Source organism: Schistocerca serialis, chromosome 2, assembly GCF_023864345.2.
Source record: "Schistocerca serialis cubense isolate TAMUIC-IGC-003099 chromosome 2, iqSchSeri2.2, whole genome shotgun sequence".
In the NCBI taxonomy this organism is placed as follows: Eukaryota; Metazoa; Arthropoda; class Insecta; order Orthoptera; family Acrididae; genus Schistocerca; species Schistocerca serialis.
In genome coordinates this window covers 360,112,720-360,135,110 of record NC_064639.1, presented here as the reverse complement: position 1 = coordinate 360,135,110, position 22,391 = coordinate 360,112,720, and the positions used below count along the sequence as shown (strand labels likewise).

Here is a 22,391-nt window from a genome sequence, read left to right as displayed (position 1 = left end):
GTAAGAATGCACTTTCTAACACTTTTTGATTCAGATGGTTATAACATTAAAAAAATCACAATAAAAAGAAATTATAGGCACTTTTGGGGCAGCATTACTGTGTGTGTGTGTGTGTGTGTGTGTGTGTGTGTGTGTGTGTGTGTGTGCGTGTGTGTGCGTTGGTATGTAGTTTCATTAATTAATACATGTGTTTAAATTTGTAATTATAGATATATGCTGCTCATGTAAGTTGTCAACAATTGTATCTGAAATGTTCACACATGCTTAGATCAAAAAGTACCATATTTGCCTGAGTATAAGATAAGGGAGTATATGACCAGGGACAACCAGGAAATCTGGGATAACCTTGGGAATTTTTTCATGTGGGAGAAAATCAGGAAAAACCCAAATATTTTTTGGAATTCCAGGAATTTCTCATTGTTTTAGTTTTCAGTTAAATTTTTGTAGTTTTGAATGTTAAGAAATGATACTCGTTTTTACTTTCTTTTTTTGTTTTTCCCCACTACTGCAGTACAATACTGCAGCAATAAAACATAAATGAGAGGGAAAAACCAAAACAAAATTTAAGTTGCAAAATAAGTGTGCCATTTACAACAATAAAACACAGTGCACACACAAACATCTGCTAACAGCAAAATGTGTCAAAGGCTTTAGGGCGAAGACTATGCAGTACTTCATAACAACAAACTGCTTCCAATGAACATGACATCACAATGATTTTCATTAGGTACTTTGAGCAGTTGCCACTGGGCTTATATGCATGTTCAGTTGAGTTGTACATGAGCAGTACCTTCTCCCTCTTCTGGCTGCTTTAATTGCGGCTGTTAGCTGTATCAGCAGTAGTAACAAGCAGCCAGATGCTGCCAGGAAAAATTTTTCTGACTTGCCCAAGCTGCCAGATTCGTGCATGCGCAGAGCAGTCTGAGTTATAGTGGGGAGGGGTGTAGTCACCACGTGACCCATGTTTACGTTTTGTGTTTTTGCTTTTTTCCCTTCATTTACAGCTCTCACATCAAATGAAAACAAAATGGATTTCTGTGGCTGAGAGCTGTCAAGTGATTAAAATACATTCACATAATTATGGAAGGCTAAAATATATTATTAGTTTCAGTTTTAGGATTTTATTTTATTTCCGGGTTTTCAGCAGTCGGGCATTGCAGAACAATGAAGTTCTTTTTGTCTATTTGTTAAAGAAATTTGGCTTTTATTAATCTTTTCCACAGATCAGTCAATTTATTTGAAACACTGGTGGCTATTGTCTACTGTTTGCTGAATTTTAAGTGCTCATTTCTATCTTCTGGCTGTTATGCCACAATAAAGAACCAAACATGAGAAAATACAGTACTGATATCCCAAGAAAATTTGCATCCCAAGAACCACACTGAAAAGCTTAATATCAATTTGGGCCCTACTTCTTTGTGAATCTGGACATAAGAATGTGCACTTCAAGCTGGATTATGAATTTTAGTATGATTTATGAAATTCTGATGCTCTTGGAGTATCCTCTGTTTCATTTATGACTTAATGAAAGATCTCTTAATGTTATATACATACAAAAATATGGGCTTCCTACGTCAATAAGGCAGGTAGGTTAGAAAATTTAAGAAGGGAAATGGATAGGTTCAAGTTAGATATAGTGGGAATTAGTGAAGTTCGGTGGCAGGATGAACAAGACTTCTGGTCAGGTGAATACAGGGTTATAAATACAAAATCAAATAGGGGTAATGCAGGAGTAGGTTTAACAATGAATAAAAAAATAGGTGTACGGGTAAGCTACTACAAACAGCATAGTGAACGCATTATTGTGGCCAAGATAGACACAAAGCCCACGCCTACTACAGTAGTACAAGGTTATATGCCAACTAGCTCTGCAGATGACGAAGAAATTGATGAAATGTATGATGAGATAAAAGAAATTATTCAGGTAGTGAAGGGAGACGAAAATTTAATAGTCATGGGTGACTGGAATTCGTCAGTAGGAAAAGGAAGAGAAGGAAACATAGTAGGTGAATATGGATTGGGGCTAAAAAATGAAAGAGGAAGCTGCCTGGTAGAATTTTGCGCAGAGCATAACTTAATCATAGCTAATACTTGGTTTAAGAATCATGAAAGAAGGTTGTAAACATGGAAGAACCCTGGAGATACTAAAAGGTATCAAATAGATTATATAATGGTAAGACAGAGATTTAGGAATCAGGTTTTAAATTGTAAGACATTTCCAGGGGCAGATGTGGACTCTGACCACAATCTATTAGTTATGAACTGTAGATTAAAACTGGAGAGACTGCAAAAAGGTGGGAATTTAAGGAGATGGGACCTGGATAAACTGAAAGAACCAGAGATTGTACAGAGTTTCAGGGAGAGCATAAGGGAACAATTGACAGGAATGGGGGAAAGAAATACAGTAGAAGAAGAGTGGGTAGCTTTGAGGGATGAAATAGTGAAGGCAACAGAGGATCAAATAGGTAAAAAGACGAGGGCTAGTAGAAACCCTTGGGTAACAGAAGAAATATTGAATTTAATTGATGAAAGGAGAAAATATAAAAATGCAGTAAATGAAGCAGGCAAAAAGGAATACAAACGTCTCAAAAATGAGATCGACAGGAAGTACAAAATGGCTAAGCAGGGATGGCTAGAGGACAAATGTAAGGATGTGGAGGCTTATTTCACTAGGGGTAAGATAGATACTGCCTACAGGAAAATTAAAGAGACCTTTGGAGAAAGGAGAACCACTTGCATGAATTTCAAGAGCTCAGATGGAAACCCAGTTCTAAGCAAAGAAGGGAAAGCAGAAAGGTGGAAGGAGTATATAGAGGGCCTATACAAGGGCGATGTACTTGAGGAAAATATTATGGAAATGGAAGAGGATGTAGATGAAGATGAAATGGGAGATGTGATATTGCGTGAAGAGTTTGACAGAGCACTGAAAGACCTGAGTCGAAACAAGGCCCCCAGAGTAGACAACATTCCGTTAGAACTACTGACAACCTAGGGAGAGCCAGTCCTGACAAAACTCTACCATCTGGTGAGCAAGATGTATGAGACAGGCGAAATACCCTCAGACTTCAAGAATAATATAATAATCCCAATCCCAAAGAAAGCAGGTGCTGACAGATGTGAAAATTAGCAAACTATCACTTTAGTAAGTCACAGCTGCAAAATACTAACACGAATTCTTTACAGACAAATGGAAAAACTGATAGAAGCCGACCTCGGGGAAGATCAGTTTGGATTCCGTAGAAATGTTGGAACACGTGAGGCAATACTGACCCTACGACTTATCTTAGAAGAAAGATTAAGGAAAGGCAAACCTACTTTTCTAGCATTTTTAGACTTAGAGAAAGCTTTTGATAATGTTGATTGGAATACTCTCTTTCAAATTCTGAAGGTTGCAGGGGTAAAATACAGAGATCGAAAGGCTATTTACAATTTGTACAGAAACCAGATGGCAGTTATAAGAGGCGAGGGGCACGAAAGGGAAGCAGTGGTTGGGAAGGGAGTGAGACAGGGTTGTAGTCTATCCCCGATGTTACTCACTGTATATTGAGCAAGCAATAAAGGAAACAAAAGAAAAGTTCGGAGTAGGTATTAAAATCCATGGAGAAGAAATAAAAACCATGAGGTTCGCCGATGACATTTTAATTCTGTCAGAGACAGCAAAGGACTTGGAAGAGCAGTTGAATGGAATGGACAGTGTCTTGAAAGGAGGGTATAAGATGAACATCAACAAAAGCAAAACGAGGATAATGGAATCTAGTCGAATTAAGTCGGGTGATGCTGAGGGAATTGGATTAGGAAATGAGACACTTAAAGTAGTAAAGGAGTTTTGCTATTTGGGGAGCAAAATAACTGATGATGGTCGAAGTAGAGAGGATATAAAATGTAGACTGGCAATTGCAAGGAAAGCGTTTCTTAAGAAGAGAAAATTGTTAACATCGAGTATTGATTTAAGTGTCAGGAAGTCGTTTCTCAAAGTATTTGTATGGAGGGTAGCCATGTATGGAAGTGAAACGTGGACGATAAATAGCTTAGACAAGAAGAGAATAGAAGCTTTCGAAATGTGGTGCTACAGAAGAATGCTGAAGATTAGATGGGTTAATCACATAACTAATGAGGAGGTATTGAATAGAATTGGGGAGAAGAGGAGCTTGTGGCACAACTTGACTAGAAGAAGGGATCGGTTGGTAGGACATGTTCTGAGACATCGAGGGATCACCAATTTAGTATTGGAGGGCAGCGTGCAGGGTAAAAACCGTAGAGGGAGGCCAAGAGATGAATACACTAAGCAGATTCAGAAGGATGTAGGTTGCAGTAGGTACTGGGAGATGAAGAAGCTTGCACAGGATAGAGTAGCATGGAGAGCTGCATCAAACCAGTCTCAGGACTGAAGACCACAACAACAACATCGTCAATGTAGCTGCGCACACACAATAAGGCCTGTTTTCTGGAACCCTCTGACATCTGCTGAAATTAATTCCAACATTTTGCAGAGATATACTGCAAACGGTGGTTTGAAAGGTGTTACTTTCAAAATAAATCTCATTTTACGCAAGCTGAGATATGTTATGTGTGCGAACGTCTTTGAATTTCTTAAATCACAGAGCATTTGATTCTCTGTTACAGCTTAACACTTTGAGGGCCAGCCACATAGAAGAATTTTACTTTACTTGTAGCTACACTGCGTATATTAATTTAAACCATTAATTTTTCCTGTTTGTATGTTCATGCTACTGAACAGTGATGTTGCTATTGGCTGACTGAATCACGTGTTCTATGCTCTGAATCTATGCTCTCAGTGGCTGGTGGAGTATGTGACATGAGCTACGATTGGCTTACAAAAGTGCATCATGATCTTGCTTTCAGTGCTTCGGAAACTGACGTGTTGTGTTTGGCTGAATTCGAATATATACATTTGTAATATGAAAGTATGCAACATATCATAATACTAAAATATGCATATTTTTCTGGGGTTCGTTTTCTAAAAGTCCCGGCAAGTTCTACGCTGATGTATAAAACCTTGACCATTCAAAGGGTTGATAAGTTTTACAGTTCCGAGGGAAAATGTAGTGTTGCTTGACATGGAAAAGGTGTATTTTGACCCGGGAAAAAGGGTATTTTTAACCAGGAAGTCTGGGAATTTTTTTCCCTGTTCATATATACAACCTGAAGATGACCCTGAATATAAGACATACTGCCTTTTTATTTACTTAGCCTGTAATATGTGGTATCACTATTTTTAATCATCATCATTGTGATCCTAACAGGACAGCTGTGACACTTATATCTTCATTGTCATAAATATTTGCTTATTTCTTCTGAATAGGTTTTGATTTCTGAGGCTATGATTATTGTTGGACCCAAGAACAAAGCTTTTTTTTCTGAACACATAGCGGATTTCAATTCTATACTGACGTGAGAATGTTACACTCTCTCTTGCCTTCAAACGTATCTTCTGCCTGCTGCTCTCTCATTGGCTTGGAGAACAGCAGCTGAAACACCCCCCAAATAATTCCCATATATGTTAAGTGAGCATCGACAAGATAGCTGTATGAAATAGGTAAGTAAGTCACACGCTCCAGTCTAGACTTCTGGCATGTCCTGCAGAAATGGATGCTATTGCTGAGTATTTGGCCAATTGTAAAGTCAGTACAATTCCAGATATAAATAGATTCACGCAAACTGCAGTTTAAACATAATAGATGTTCATAAAAAGCCAAAGTATGCAGTATAGATTCCCATGGTTAGCAGCACAATGAAATTTGCTGCCTGCTCACGACTCTCCACTGCACAGTCGTAGTTCACTGCCAAAGTTGTCACTGTTCCCCCTCCAACTCTTCAGTAATGCTGTGCTGTGGACGGCAGTATCTTTTAGGGTGCAGCTCATACGTAGTTTTGCCTAGCAGCAACTAATACATAACTAAAAGATTGCAATCACAATTCAGTGCAATTCTTGAACTTTTGCTCATCCTGTGATCTAGTACCATTTGTTGGTGCTGTCTGCACGGTAGGCCTTCTCTCTGTAATTTCTTCATGTGATAACAATTGCTATCAGTTTAATGTGATTTATTTTGTTTGTTAGGCACTAACTTCTAGAATAATTTTCTTTCTCATTTCATCTTAATGTTACCGTCTTGTTCTAAAGCTAATTAAAGGCTGGTGGAGTTTTCCCCAGTATTCTAATATGGGAGCAGTGACCTAATTTCTCATTTGCAACCCACTCAGTAAATCATTAGAGTTTCTCATACCCAGGTAGAAGATTGACTTTGGTTCAGGATCAAGTAATGTTTTCTGAAGTACAAGATTTTTCACCTCTGAATGTAACCTTTTCTTAAAAAGCAGCATAAATGTGTGGTACGCTGTATCCATACATGTATGAGAACTTTTACTGCAAACCTGTTCAAATACAACAAAATGGTGTAATTTTATAGAATTTAAAGCTATTTCCTGCTGAATTTTGCATAATTGTTAACTTCTAAGCAGAGTATTAGATTTGTTGTAGTGGCTAGTTCCTAGTTTATCGTGTATTCCTTGCACATTGCACTAGCGCTGCAAGTCACATGTCATGTGATTGTTCGAGCAAGGCTGATACTGTATCGTGTGCTTCGGCATATCGGAAATCTCGAGCTTATTCAAATGAAAATTCTGCTAAGCCCTACCTTTTGGAATTATTTAAAATAAATTTGTAAGAAATCTCAATAGCCAAAGCCTCATCTGTAAATGGAAGATGACCCCTATTTTAATCTACTACACAGCGTAAAGATGTTGACCTAAGCAGCAATAGTTTAAGCTGTGAGTATAGGCTGACCCCATATTTTTCAAATGATTAATTTGGAAAAAAAACCTTGTCTTATAATTGGGTAAAAACTGTATATTGTATATTGGAGTACTTACGTATAGAAACTATGTATCCATCATATCATTATTTGCACCATTGTGCCTTACACGAATGTCTATGCACCTCCTTGTCCTCTTTTGCACCTGGCAGAACATTTCATGAGCTATGCTTGAAAAGGCTTCCTAAACAGTTTTGTGGAATTCTAAATTAATATTGTGCCGGTGTTGAGGCTTATTGGACTTGATTATTTCCTGTAGTAAGTTGACTGGTGTGGTAACATCTGGACTTTGTGGTTGCTATTTCAATGAGTCTGAAGATGTTGCTGAACCATGCCCAATTTAGCAGCCTCGAAATAACTTAACCAGGATCGTTCTCACCTAAAAAGCAAAGTGTACTGGAGCTCTGACTTGTTGTAACTAAATATCTTGTCGTCAAGCTAAAGTATAGCCATGTTTGGACTACGTCCAAGTAAGTATTGCCATTTATGTACCCTTAAAAAAATGTTAGGTCAAGAAGGGTACGGGACTTCTTGTACACCTAGTAGCTGTATGTTCACAAAAAATTATTCTATCAGTAAATCCGTTGACATGTTTTATGTCGTGATGAAATGGTGCCACCATGTGAACCATGGAACATGTAAATAATCAGTTAACGAATGCCTAACACAAATGTATCATAGAAATCAAGACTATTTGAGGTAAGGCTTCCTTGAAGCTCAAAGGTTAGTTAGGTGTTGAGTGTTTATTGTTTGAAGAAATACAGGTGTACTTTCTCTTGTAATAAAGTTCAGAGTGATTTGGTCTGGATGTCTAATTCTTTGCAGAGTACTCATCAGTGATGTGTTCAAAATTAGTCTATTTGTGTCCTGCCAAGTCTGTTCTTTTATTTCATGCTCTCTTGGTAATAATTTCACCTAAATGCAAATGTGCTCTCTAAAGTTCAGAATGTTACAGCATCAGGTGTATTGTCTTAATCTTTTTAAGTTTATTGCTGCTTATTTCAGAATAATGTTGGTGTAAGCCATTCTTAAACATTTCAGCTAACCCTCATAGGTCCTGTACTGTAATGGGTGTTGATATTATTTGAAGCACTTTAGTTTATAAACCAGTTTTTAATGTTTCGTGTAAACCTGTTGCATGGAACTGTAGAGATTTCTGCAGCAGTTTGCTTTATGTTTTCAGGCTTCTCCATTGCGCTTAGCTACATGCAATCTCCACGGCAGTCAGGTGAAGTCTGGTGTAACAGCTGTTCTACCTGCTGTACAAATTAAGCAGTATGTATCGACAGGAGGTGGTTTCAGTCACAGCAACACCAACACTGCTGGCAGTGGCCGATCACAGCATAATGGTTCTAAGTAAGTAGTATCAGTCTTATCTGATGATTCAGAACTGTGTGCTAGCCTGAGTGCTTCATATCTGAATATTAGAACATAACTGCTGCTTGTCGCAACTGATCAGTACAGTTTACAATCCCTTTAAGGGGTAAAATGATCCCCCCCTCCCAAATTCAGTTTCTAGTTTACAAAACCCATATAAAAACATGAGTTATTTATGTGTACACATTGAAAATTATTTGTCTTGTCATTATACCATATGCAACTGTTTTTGTAGATTTCCGTCAGTTGACAGCACGTCAATGGAACTGTGGCTAGAAGTTGGTTCTGTTACATTGGGCCCTCTTATTATTGAAGCTGCAATGTCTCTACCGACACCAGATCACAATCTGCACCTTATTCAACACAAGTAAGATAACTATCTTAGAATGGTCTTATTCTTCAACAGGAAGAGTAATTATGTGTTCCTTCTTAATAAACGAGCACATAATATTTTTGTAAAATGACAAAATAATACAACTTCTCAACAAGTTTTCTGAGATTTTTTTTTTTTTAAATAAATGCGGTACACCTCTAGATAAATTTATTCCTACTACAGTACATTGCAGCATTAAAGGCTCAATATATTTGTTAAAAAGGAACATGTAATAATTACTGTAGTTCTTTGCTTCTTAATCATTGCTTAATTGAATAAAAATTTCATATTAAGAAACTAACTTCATTGCTCCTAGGTCCTAGGCTGATATAATTTTTTAAGAGGCCATTATTCCACAATGTATTTCCTAAAAACATTTAATTTATTTAATTATCTATTATGAACTGCAACTGATAGTTTTAGTATTTGCATCATTTTATAGTTTTAGTATTTGCATCATTTTCAAACACTTGGAGTGCATACCAAGGTTCAAGAACAAATTAGATGTGTGTCTCTTTTATTTTTTGAAGAAAGGAAAAAAACAATGACTTTTTTAGAATAGAGCTTTCAAGAAAAATACTGGATGTACCTTTTGTAAGGTCTGATCTTCATATTGTGTTGAATGTCTTATCATTTTTGATGATGTAATCACACAACATCCCAAAGGATTGTTCATGCATGTTACTTTTTTCCCACTTTGTTTTTCATTGTGTAGTGTACCAATTTTTACAGTGTTTAGTGACTTTTGTTTATGGTTTTCATTCAACAAGAGGATATTGGAAACTAAAAATAAATAAATAACTACTTTGTTGGCGCATCTAGTGTGATCCAATTTGATCCTTTCTGACAGATACTAGACTCTGACGAACAGTGCAGTACATAGTCTCTTTAGAGTCCAGAGTTAGCAGCTACGTACAGTGATGTGGCTCCCATGGTCCAAGGAGATACTTAAATAAATAAATAAGTACAATGAAATGAAATTTGGTGACTTGGGAATTCTTAGAAGTAATTCAGCCTCTCTAATGGGAAAGGTTTTGTGGATTGTAGATGATTGTAATATGTGTTTTCAGTGAGTAGTGGAATGCTTTTATTGCTCATGGGAGGAGGGAGACAAGGAAGGAAAGGAAAACATGATAGTGGCACATAACATATTCATTTGAAAAGTACTAAATTACTGTCAGTTGCAACAATCCCATACGAATTATCTCTGACAGTGTTTAATTCCTGTATTGAAGGATACACTGGATGAACTTAATATTTATTGACATATTTGCACATAATCTCATGACCAACATTGTCTAAAAACCTTCTTGCTAAGAGTATGTATGCACCGTATCCATGTTTGGTTGCCGAAATTTGTACAAACAGGTAGATCAGGGAGTTAATAGTGTTTGCTATGCTCCAGAGAAGACTTAAACATCAGAGATAAAATGTGGTTGTCCATTGTGTTTTTTAATTCATTTATTCACACATCATGTCTTCATCTACATACACTCCAAGACAAAAAAAAGACACACCAAGAAGAAATTATCTGAATGAGACAGAAATCAATATTTGTGATGTACAGACAAACAAATTATTACAATTTCAGAAAAAAGTGAATAATTTATTCAAGAGAGAGAGCTTCAGAAACTGAGCAAGTCAGTAATGTGTTGATCCACCTCTGGCTCTTATGCAAGTAGTTGTTTGGCTTGACATTGACTGATTTCATGCCAAATTCTGTCTGAATGGCACATTAGATCATCAAAATCGTGAGCTGGTTGGAGGGCCCTGCCCATAATGCTCTAGACATTCTCAATTGGGGAGAGACTGGCGACCTTGGTGGCCAAGGTAGGGTTTGGCAAGCTGAAGACAAGCAGTAAAAACTCTTGCCATGTAAGGGCGGATGTTAACTGGCTGAAATGTGAGCCCAGGATGTCTTGCCAAAAATGACAACAAAATGGGGTGTAGAATATCATTGATGTACTGCTGTGCAGTAAGGGCTCTCTCGATGACAACCAAAGGGGTCCTGTTGTGAAAAGAAATGGCACTCCTGGTTGTCAGGTCGCACGGCAGGTGACACTCAGGTTGGTATCTCACCACTGCCTGGGGCATGTCCAGACATGTCTTCACTTGTCATCAGGACTCAGTTCAAAGTAGGATTCATCACTGAAGACAATTCTACTCCAGTCAATAAGATTCCAGCCCAAAGAGCTGTCTGAAGGTGCCCCAGGCAGTGATGGGATACGAACCTGACTGTCACCCTCCCTATGGCTCGGCAGTGGCCTGGGATGCCATTTTGTTTTATAGCAAGACTCCTTCAGTTATCATGCATGGCCCTCTTACAGCATAGGGGTACATCAACAATATTCCGCACCCATTTCATTGCCCTTCCCAGGAAAGTTTAATCGTATGTTGTATGTGTACTTCACATCCACCAATTTCCATCCCATTTGTGTAATTCTTTCATGATGCATCTCCCTTCTCCTTGGTGTGTATGTAATCCACGAATCACAATATGGTGCATGGTGGAGGTTATGCTGTACCACTGCGAAGCATTCCCTTTCCTGTTCCACTTGCAAATGCAGCGAGAGAACAGCAACACTGTCTGTGTGTTTCTGTAAGAGTCTACTTTTCTCATCTTGTCGTTGCAGTCCTTACGCAATATATTGTTGGTGGCTGTAGGATCATCCTACAGTCTGTTGAAAATGCTGGTCCTCTGAACTTTCTGTAAAGTGTTTGGTGAGAAGAATGTGTCCTTCCCTCCAGGGATTTCCATTTGAATTTGTGGAACATTTTTGCAATACTTGCATGTTGGTTGAATCTGTCTGTAACAACAAATCTAGCAGCACATCTCAGAATTGCTTCAGTGTCTTCCTTTAGTCTGACCTGGTGGGAATCCAAACTCTCCAGAAGTAGTCAAGAATGGGTCGAACCAGTGTTCTGTACATGGTCTCCTTTACAGATGAACTACACTTTTCTAGAGTTATACCATTAAAATGAAGTCGACCTTTTGGCATACAGATGAACCACACTTTCCTAGCACTCTCCCAATAAAATGAAGTTGACCTTTTGCCATACAGATGAACCACACTTTCCTAGCACTTTCCCAATAAAATGAAGTCGACCTTTCACCTTACAGATGAACTACACTTTTCTAGAATTCTCCCAATAAAATGCAGTCGATCTTTTGACTTTTGTAGATCCCGTCTTGAAGGAAGGTGCTCACGGATGTGGAACGAGTGAGTTATACTAAAAATAAATTATGACTAGTGCTAATCAGTTCATACTGATAATTATGGGAATTATTTAGAATGTACTTAAGTGTGTGTGGTGAGAGAGAGAGAGAGAGAGAGAGAGAGAGAGAGAGAGAGAGAGAGAATCAGCTTCTGCTCCTCATCTATTACTCAGTTGCTGTTTAATGCAAACATAAAAGGTTTGATTATGCTGCTCACTAGCATAGCCTGGTTGTGATGAAACAAGCCCTCTGAGTCTTACTGGTCCATTTAACCTCCGCCATTGGTGCTTGTTACAATCCGTGCCAGGTGGTGATATCAAACTGCTTTGTGTTTCGCACCATGACCATCGTAACATACCCGTAACATGAGCTGTGAATGGCTGCTTCAAGGTCTTTACAGCAGTGCTATATTCGACTCTGCTAGCACTCTGCTAACTATGTGGAGATGCAGGGCAATAACTTCTGGGGCAAGCAGTGAGGCGCAGCTTAAATGTAACGAGGTATGATATGCCAGCAACTAGGTTCCAACTAGGCAGCATAAACGTACCCTAAGATTAAATGGAGTAAAATTCCATTATGGACCTTAAATAGGGATGCATAGCCTTTATGGAAATAATTTTTATTTCTAGTAGTGTGGTTGTGAATTGCACAGTTCATCGTAATTTCGTTCTTGTTATTAACCTCAAATACCATAAGGGAATATTTGTTTTGGCTTGTAAATGTAAGAATCCCTGAAGAGATTTTTGCAAGATTTTTGATTAACTGCTTTACATAATAATTTTACTGCGCATATCTGTGGAGTACATGATGATTTTTTTCTGTCATGTACAAACTCTAGGGATTGATTGATGAGAGGATATGGAACAAAAAAAGTCTAATGAACTTGTGTCTGGAAATGCATGGTTTCCATGCTAGAGACCATTTATTCAATCATACATTGTTACAGACACTGCAATCTAATATGCACTGTTCCATCCAACCACAATTACAGTACATGGTGAAAATGGTTTCCATGTGCCTCAGCACCTGCGTGTATGCACCGTAGCATGTTCTGTCTCACGCATTCGCATTGGGCAGGCTGCATCCGAACTGTGTCAAAGGCTGTGTGAATATGCTGCTCCGGTGTCTCCACATTTGGAATGGGCTCTGCATACATGATACTTTTGAGATGGCCCCATAAACAGAAATCACACAGGTTGAGATCTGGTGAGCGAACAGGCCATGCAACTGAACCCCCTTGTCTGATCAATTGACCAGGGAAAACATAATTGAGATGCGTCCAGATGTTAATGGCTAAGTGGGCTGGAGCACCATCATGTAGCAGCCACACAATCCTTTGAATCATCAGTGGCACTCCTTCCAGCAGGGGAGTCAAATTCATCTACAATAAACACAGATAGTTCTGACCTGTTAAGTGACATGGAAGGAAGACTGATCCCAAGATATGGTCGCCAGTTATTCTGGCCAACACATTCTGGCTGCACTGATGCTGATGATTTGTTGTCACCATACCATGGGGGCTCTGCTACTATCCGGCAGATGACTTATAAAACTTGAAGATACCACTCTGCATAAAGGTGGCCTCATCTGTGAATAGAATGGATGAAACAAATCCCAGAATTGTGGTTGCTTGGTAAAGAAACCAGTGACAGGACTGCTCCTGACATGGAAAGTCTGTCGCTAGTACGCTCTGCAAATTCTGTAAGTGATAAGGGTAGTAAAAATTATCATGGAGAATGTTCCACATTGTTGTCTGGCTTACTCTGTACTGATGGGCGAGCTGCTTGCTACTGACACGGCGATTGCCTTCCACAGTTTTAATCAAATTTCCGTGCAAGTCTGGTGTCTGAACATTTTGGTTACATTCTTCCTGCTTCGTGAAACAACCCTATATCAGACAAATGGTGAAACACTGTTGCAAACATTGAATGCTGTGGTTGTTGTCAGTGGGATAGGTCCCCTGATACAACCTTGCTGCCTACCGCCTGTTGTCATTTGCCTCTCCGTAAGTAAACACTATGTTGGCAAGCTCTTGATTCAAATATGGAAGCATTGCTTACAACACAGTATCACATCTACTACAAGGTGAGTCAGCAAGAGAAGTGAATCAGACACAACATTACCAATTACTATGGCAGGAGAGGGCACTAGGGATGACATTTGAGGAAGAGTACCATCCTCTAGGAGGAAACCATGCATACTTTAATTGTGATTGCGTGGTATGGTGCATATTAGCCCATAGTCTCTGTAATGAAGTATGACTGAAGAAATGGTCTCTGGCATGGAAACCATGCATTTCATTGGATCTTTTTTGTTCCAATCCTCTCATTGATCACTCCCTGGAGTTTGTACACGGTGGAAAAAAAGTCACCCTGTATGTTAACTACATTGCCCCAAAAGATTACACCATAGGAGACTATTGAATGAAAGTATGTTAGCAATACCAGCTGCCAAGTCAACACAGAGAGATTTCTAAGTGCAAAGCAGACTGAGCTGGGTTTTGCTTAATGTTATCTATGTGTTGGTGCCTTATGAGTTTATTATCCATCTGGATGCCTAGAAATGTCATGCATTTGGTGTTATGTCTATTTCTGGTACCTCTAAGTTATTTTTATTTCTTTGCAATTGTATAACATGAGTTTTTGTAAAATTAAGGGTTAAGCTGTTTGCTGTGAACCCTGTTTCATTCTCTGGGTGTTGGGTATGGGTGTGTTCAAGCATTCTGTCAGCTATTTTGTTTCATCAGCTAACGTCACAAGTTTGGAAGAATTCTCCAGTGTCCCAGATAAATTTATTTATGTAGGTCAAAATCAGGAATGGTTGAGGCACCAAACTGTGTCATACATCATATTTGCGATACATCATATTTAATGTCTCCCCATTCTTAATATAGACTTATTCCTGCTATATCATTTGTTAATGTGACATTTGTTTATCTGTTAAAATATGGCTATTATCATTGCAAGTAAAAAGCCTATAGTGCCCTACCAATGCAATTTCTGTAATAGAATTTAAGATCTACATAATGTAAGGGCTTGACAGTTATCACAGAAAATGCGAGCTGAATAATTTTTCTTGTTTATGTGAACTGAGTTTGCAAGGTCATATATTACTTTTTCTGTAGAGAAGTTTGTGGAAGTCAAAATGAACTGCTGTTAAAAGGTTTTTCAGAAAGAGGATAATAGACCGCATACTCAAAACTTGGGAAGGAGGTAGATACGATGGGCATTCAATAAGTAATGCAACACTTTATTTTCTGAATGCAGGTTGATTTTATTCAGGAATCCAGTACACCATATTATTCCCCACTCTTTTAACTGCAAAACCCTATTTTTCAATGTTATCTCCAATCAATGCGACGTCCGTATGTACCTTACTTGAAGGCCTGTATGCCCACATTGGTCAAATTGGAGCCAACATCTTGTTGTGTCAATAACCTCCCCCTAATCTCTGTACTGCTTCCCACAGAGAGCGCCTTCATTGGGCCAAACAGATGTAAGTTGGAAGGTGTGAGATTGGGACTTTACTGTGGGTGAGGACAAATAGTCCAATGAAATTTTGTGAATTCCTCTCGGTGTGCAGACTTGTGCAACGCCTTGCATTCTCATGGAGAAAGAGTAGTTCATTTTCAGTTTTTTGGTCAGTTCTTCAATTTCCTGAGGGTAGCACAGTACACTTCAGAGTTGAGCAGTGCACACTGAGGGAAAACATCAAACAAAATAATCTGTTCAGAGTCCCAGAAGACTATTACATGACTTTGCCGGCTGAGGGTGTGGCCATGCTGTAATACCCACCCACCTCCCCAGGAGTCGGAACTCCTGCACCCTTTAGAAGATATAGATGCTTCAGTAGCTGATAATTTTTTTTTTTTTTTATAAGGATATTTACTAAGCATGGTAATATACAATAACATCTCCTTGTACATCAATTATTCCTTCCAATGTACCACTCAACTTAGTCCAAACATTTAATCTCTCATTTGCATTGATCTTCCTCCTGTTCCTAGTATATAAAGAGAATGGCTTATCAGTTGTTACAACACAAGTACCATAACTCTTGTTAGGAAGTACACCAATAGTAAATGTACGGAAAGCTATAATATCTCTCTCAAGTCCTCCTAAAGGTGTCTCACCTTTAGGGTTGTAGTGGGGATATTCCACAGTGTCCCACAACAGATTCTGCATTTGTGCTACCAAAATTGACCGAAAAAAAGTGTTGCATTGCTTATTGAATGCTCCTTGTAAGTCGATAATTAGACGTCTCTTACCTGTCTTCATTTTTATAAACAGGTTTTACAACCATATACTTCAGTCTTCCAGGAAATACACATTGACTCAGCAAAATTGATTACAAATGTTACTCTGGGGCGGTGCTACCAGATCAACACAAGATTTTAGTACTTTGGTTGAATTTCATCATAGCCAAGAGAACTACTACTTTTCACCGTCTTTTTATGATCTCTTTTACAGTTGAGTGGTAGAACTGGTGTGTCCGTGTGAGGTATGCAATACCTTTCAGTCTAAATCTAATTGATCCATTAGCTATAGACAGTTTTTCTCCCTGTGTTTTCTATTACAGTTAAGAAGGATCCATTTAATTTTGTGGCCTATGATTGGAATTAATATGTTTTTTTTCTCACTGCTTTTGTCATCATGGAGTTCAATATTTTCCTTACATAACTTATTCATTGAATGCATAATAGTGATGCAAATTAATTTTTATTTTTCCTGCAATTTTTTTGTGTGCAAAGTATTTGATTTATGCTTTTTTATGATATGGTGAAGAATTTTGCAACATCAGTTGTAGTGCATCTGTCAGCCTGGTTTGGACCTGTGATACATAAAGCTCTCTCTTCTGGTTACAAGACAATTGGATCATTGTAGTTAGCCAGTCTTTCTCTAGGCTTTCACCGTCATTGATCCTAACCTGTAGTGAAGGACAACAGGATTCATTTTTTAGAACAAAAAATTAAATTGCTCTTCTACTGTTTATCCTTGGTAAACTTCTTACCATTGTTCAACACTTAAATTGTCTGTGAACATTGTAATTGTGCCAGCTAAACCTGATTGATGGGGATGCTTTAAAACTGCCATTTGACACCTAGTTTCTTTCTGTTTAAGTCTTATTGGTAACCTCTATAATTACGTTATGAACTTCGGAATGTTTGATGTTTGTGGAGCATATACACTCTCAGAAATGCTAACCCTGTATGTTTCCAACTACTGAAGACAGCATTCAAAAGGCTATTCAGTACACTACTTATTTATGTCTCTGACCTTGGACTTTACTGCACTTTTTGTGTCTGTAGTCATTCCCCTTTCCATGCAATGCACATACAGTAATGTGATACTGACTTATATCCATTTAAGTAAATTGTTCATTATTTGTGATTTCTGAATGATGTCTGTTATGCATAATGTATATGCAGAAATACTTCAGAGTTTTCAATTTTTGCTAGTGATAATAGGAACTTATCTTAGTTTTGATGGAAAAGTTTTAATGTATTATGATTATTGCCCTCTGCACTGTCTAAGCTGCCACTTTTTGTTTCTACACTGACATACCACTGTGTCAGTACTTATTTGGCAGTCTGCCCATTGAAAACACGCCCACACGTAAAGTACTGGCATGGTAGCTTGACTAGGATATGGGTTTGTGTTGTTTGGAGTCCTGTCCTAATCTGATGGGACTGGTTGCCTCACTGTTTGGTTACCTCCCCCAAACCTATCAAACAACTGTGTTGAAACAATATAAGGGCTATTGAATTTTGTTTAGTAGCCCTTTCCATGACCATATTTACTTGATGACCAAAGTAACAGAAGCAGCCTGCATTATGGTGCTTTTGTCTCACTTTAGCTTGTACTTGAATTGAATTGAATTGAATTTTATTTGATCCTGTAAGATTACATTGTGTACAGTAAATGTATGTGCAATACAGGACATGTCAAAGTATTAACATTCATTATCACTTATTTTTCTACACCTTTAGCTTACATTTTTACATCATTGATAATGAATAACAATATATACAAATTTAATGGCATAAGTATTCTGCAACACTGTGAAACTATTTTTCAATGAGATAGTCATTAAGTTTCTTTGGAAAGACATTGTCAAGTACACTATCTTGCAGGTTTTTAGGCAGACTTCCTAGTAGTCTGATACCAGAGTACTGGGGTCCTTTTTCTAGCATTGCCAGTCGGTGGGGTATGCTCCGTACTTCATTCTTCCTTCTTGTATTGTGGGTGTGTGCACTAGCATTTGTAATTCAGTCCTCACTACCTTTTGTGATGTACATTATTGTTTTGTTTATAAACAATGATGAAAAAGTTAAGATACCTAACTCCTTTAAACAGTTTCTACACGTTTCAGAGGTCTTTCTTCTTAAAATGGTCCTAATTTTTTTTTGTTTTTGTTGTGTGTGCGTGTGTGTGTGTGTGTGTGTAATGTGAACACTTGTTTTGTCTCTTGTTTGTTTGAGTTTCCCCACACACTCACTCTGTACTGTAAGTATGGTTCGAAAAGTCCATGATACACTGTACACAGAAGGTTCTTGTCTGAATACAGTGATAGCTGCATCATTAAGAATGTGACAGAGCTCAGTTTCTTACAGACATTATTAATATGTTTTTTTTCCATTTCAGTTCATTATCCACTAGAATACCTAAGAATCTAGCAGATTCTACTTCTTCCAGCCTTGTTCCATCAATCTCTAAATCCTTGTCTACAGCCTTCTCCTTGTTTTTAAACACTGCATACATAGTCTTTTTTAGATTTATAACCAGTTCATTTTCAAACAACCATTGAGCTGTGACATTTGCTGATATGTATTCTCTTCTCTCAAGTTGTTCCATATTTTTGTCACTATTTAGTATTGTCATGTCATCAGCATACAATATTTTCTTTTCTTCCTCCTCAACACCTATATCATTAACAAACACATTAAATAAGAATGGCCCCATTACCGAACCGTGCGGCACTCCATATTTGATGGGTTTGGTTTCTGATTGGTATGAGTCTCATAATGATACACACTGCTTGTGGTTGCACAAGTATGATTTTATTCATTCACCTGGTTGCCCTCGAATGCCATAGTTGCCTAATTTTTGTATCAGCATTCCATGGTCATTGGCGTCAAATGCTTTTGAAAGATCCAGAAATATTGCAGAGACAACCTTTTTCACATCTAAGGACTGTAAAATGTATTCTGTTAGACTGGCAATTGATGATTCTGTAGATTTACCCTTTCTGAAACCATGTTGTGAGGGTATGAGAATGTTATGTTTGTCCAAATAATTAACTAATCTGGTATATATAAGCATTTCTATGATTTTCGAGAAACCTGATATCAGTGAAACTGGTCTGTAGTTGTTGGGGTCATCCTTATACCCTTTCTTTTACACTGGCACCACCTTCATTATCTTCAGTTTTTCTGGAAAAATTGCATCTCTGACAGAACAGTTTGCTATCTTCAGCAGTGGTGTTATTATCTGCTCACTTACCAGCTTTATTACATGATTTTATATTTCATCACCACCAGCTGATTTCTTGGACTTCAGTTTCTGTATAGTTTTCCGCAATTCATCTTCCGCGACTGGTCTTAAGAACATAATACTGCATGATCTTTTTGGTACCTTAATACCCTTCTGTTTTTTACTATTTCTTTCCAATTTTAAGTTTTTTACTACACTGATACAGTTATTATTCAGTCTGTTAGCTATTTCCATACCACCTGTGACCACTGTGTTGTCTACTTTAATTGACCTAATAACTCTCAGACGAAATTAATGCAAGAAAATGACTTTGTCGTCTGTATAATGGGTTCAAAAGATGTGGCAAAAAATGAAGCAGAGGTTTGCGTTAAAATGCTACAGAATTTTTTACAAGCTAATAAATGCAGAAACACAGTAGTTGCCACACTTCCTCATAGGCATGATCTGATTTATAGTTCGTGTGTAAACAAAGAAATTCGGAAAACAAACATTAAAATAAGGAAACTGTGTTCTCAATACACTAAGTGTGATGTAGTGGATATAAGCAAGCTGTATGGAAATCTGCACACGAAGCATGGAATGCATTTGAACTATGAAGGGAAAAGATTTGTTTGTGATCATGTTAGTGAAATAATCAAAGAAAGACTTGTAAGGGATAGAACAATTTATCAGCTTCCTGAACATCCTTCCAACAGCGAGGAAAACAAAATAAACAAGAAAGAAGAACATAAATACAACACTGCTGACGTTCCTAATTTAAACTAGAGGTATGTGATGCTGTAAATATGATTCCCAATTACCAAATCGTGAATACGCCCGAGCTAAAAATTTATCACCAATTAGAGAAAGTTGCTGGAAGACGTCCCGCTCGCTACAAGACAACACATGTAGTTCCAACATGATGGGGTGCCGGCATGATTCAGTCATCGTGTGCGTCGATTCCTGGACCAACGGTTCCCAGAAAGGTGGATTGGCAGAGGTGGTCCTGTATCATGGCCTACTCGATCCCCAGATATGTCCCCTCTGGACTTTTCTGTGTGGGGAGGGATGCGCAACCTTGTTTAGGCAACTCCTGCTGCATCAGAAGAGGATCTGGTTGCCCGCATAGTAGCAGCAGCAGGAACAATTCAGGATACTCCTGGGGTTTTTGCCCGTGTCAGACAGAACATGATCCGACAGTTTAACCTTTGTTTACGTGTCAATAGAGGCATTTCTGAAAATCTACTGTAATTGAAATTGGGTTGTGTTAATGTGTTGTCTCTTGGTCATAAAAAAATGGAAAAGTGTTTGTTGGTTTAATTAACTTGCTGGCAGATAAATCTTCCTCTACCGGTTTAAATACTCCTCATAAGGAAAAAATGACATTTGGGAAAAATATTTGTTTTGATGTCCCCTACAACCTCCCAGAGTTTGTTGGTTTAAATACTGTTCACCCTGTAAATGTTTATAATCGATAGGTGGATTTTCGTTCAGCAAAACAACTCTGCCTTTGGGGACAGCGTAACACCGCCACCATATGGTGTCTTGCAGAGTACATATGTAGATGTAGATTTAGATGTAAGTTGCCCCTGACTGCCCACCCCCAATCACCACCACCACCATCACCATCACTCCATCCCCTCATCCAAAGCAAATAGGCGTGCTGATGCTTCATAAGGGTGATGATGATCTTTTTGTTGAGCATCCCACATGTATCCATCATCATCATCAGACATGCAAACAAAACTGATGAAGTTGCTAGCATTTGGATGAATCCCTCTCCAGAGCTAATTGAATACACATACATCTGCACAGCTACAATGACCTGACTGACTACATTGTGCTGGTGCTGCAGCTTTATTGGGATTTGGGGTTGTGTAAGGGGAAGGGAAAGGGGAAGTGGAAGTAGGGAATGGGAGTGTGCATGAGCCATGGTTGATGCAGAGAATCCTGTGTCTAGCATGCTGATGGTCCTATTAAAGCTTTCACAGATGTGCATTAACCTCCGAACCCCAAACTTAGTCTGTGAGTGGATTTCTTGTGCCACATCCACGCATTCCCACAATCCTACCATTTTGCAAAGCTTTGGATGTAGTCCATCCTTGCACCACTCACACTCTCAATCCCTTGCCACATAGGTTATTCCCTTGCGGAAGACCCATATGCAAGACCTGACCTGTGCACTCACCCAGTAAATACTGTTATACTCCCATCATCCTGCACTCACACCCTACTCTCCATGTTTCCCCACTTCTTGTGTTGGATGTCCCCTTCCAATCCACGTCATTGGGTGCTGCACATAACCCCCCCCCCCCCCCCCCCCCACCTACAGCCAGAAGGAGCTCACCATTGTCACATTCCTATCTCATGCACCTACTGCCATTTCTTCCCAACTGTCAGCCATCCTTCATCAACCCTTACTTCTCTCCACAGCCACTCCACCTGACACAACACCTCATTGCAGTCGAACTTTAGTGCCACTATGGAATAGTCAACTGGATCAATGTAGCCATACAGTGGTTTTGTGTGTGTGGTGAGGGGGTGCTGCAGTTCTGAAGAAGCATTCTGCCAGAAACTAGCAACCCAGATTGTTCCAGATTTGGAACACTTGCGTTTATCATGTTGTGTTACATCAGATCAATTCCTTTTCCCGTGATAATCAGAACTAATGCAAGAGTTTCTCTCAAGTGAATGTTCTCTGTAAAGGTGAAACAAAATAAATAAGACCAAACATAGGTACGGAACAATGGAGGAATGGTCACTATTAAGTGTCCTTGGATGAACTTGCATGTGACATTCTGGACCTTATATGTGATATTATTTGAAACCTTTTAAAAGTTGTCTCATATTTTTTCCTAACACTGAAAATTTAAAACAAAACATGAGGATAGCATCCTGTATGTCTCTAGCAGAAGAGATTTAGCCATCAACAGTGATATGTTATTTGGAGGCATGGAGGCAAGGAGAACATTTCTCAGCCTGATACACAGATAGATTGAAATCAATGAAATATTGATTTAATAGAGTTACTACACATTGTACATTAACATAAGTCCAGTGTAGTGAAAGAAGTGTGTTAACCTTACAGTATTCGACTTAAAAATCTTCACCATTCACTG

General features: G+C 38.5%; 1 protein-coding gene across 1 annotated transcript in view; it reads left to right on the top strand.

Moving 5' to 3' along the window:
- The window catches only part of LOC126457180 (transmembrane protein KIAA1109), a 507,473-nt gene that overhangs the window by 118,991 nt on the left and 366,091 nt on the right, over positions 1 to 22,391 (top strand). The window contains exons 22-23 of the mRNA XM_050093265.1: positions 8,017 to 8,189; positions 8,446 to 8,577. Of these exons, the coding sequence (XP_049949222.1) occupies positions 8,017 to 8,189; positions 8,446 to 8,577 (305 nt within the window). The remainder of the gene's footprint in view (positions 1 to 8,016; positions 8,190 to 8,445; positions 8,578 to 22,391) is intronic.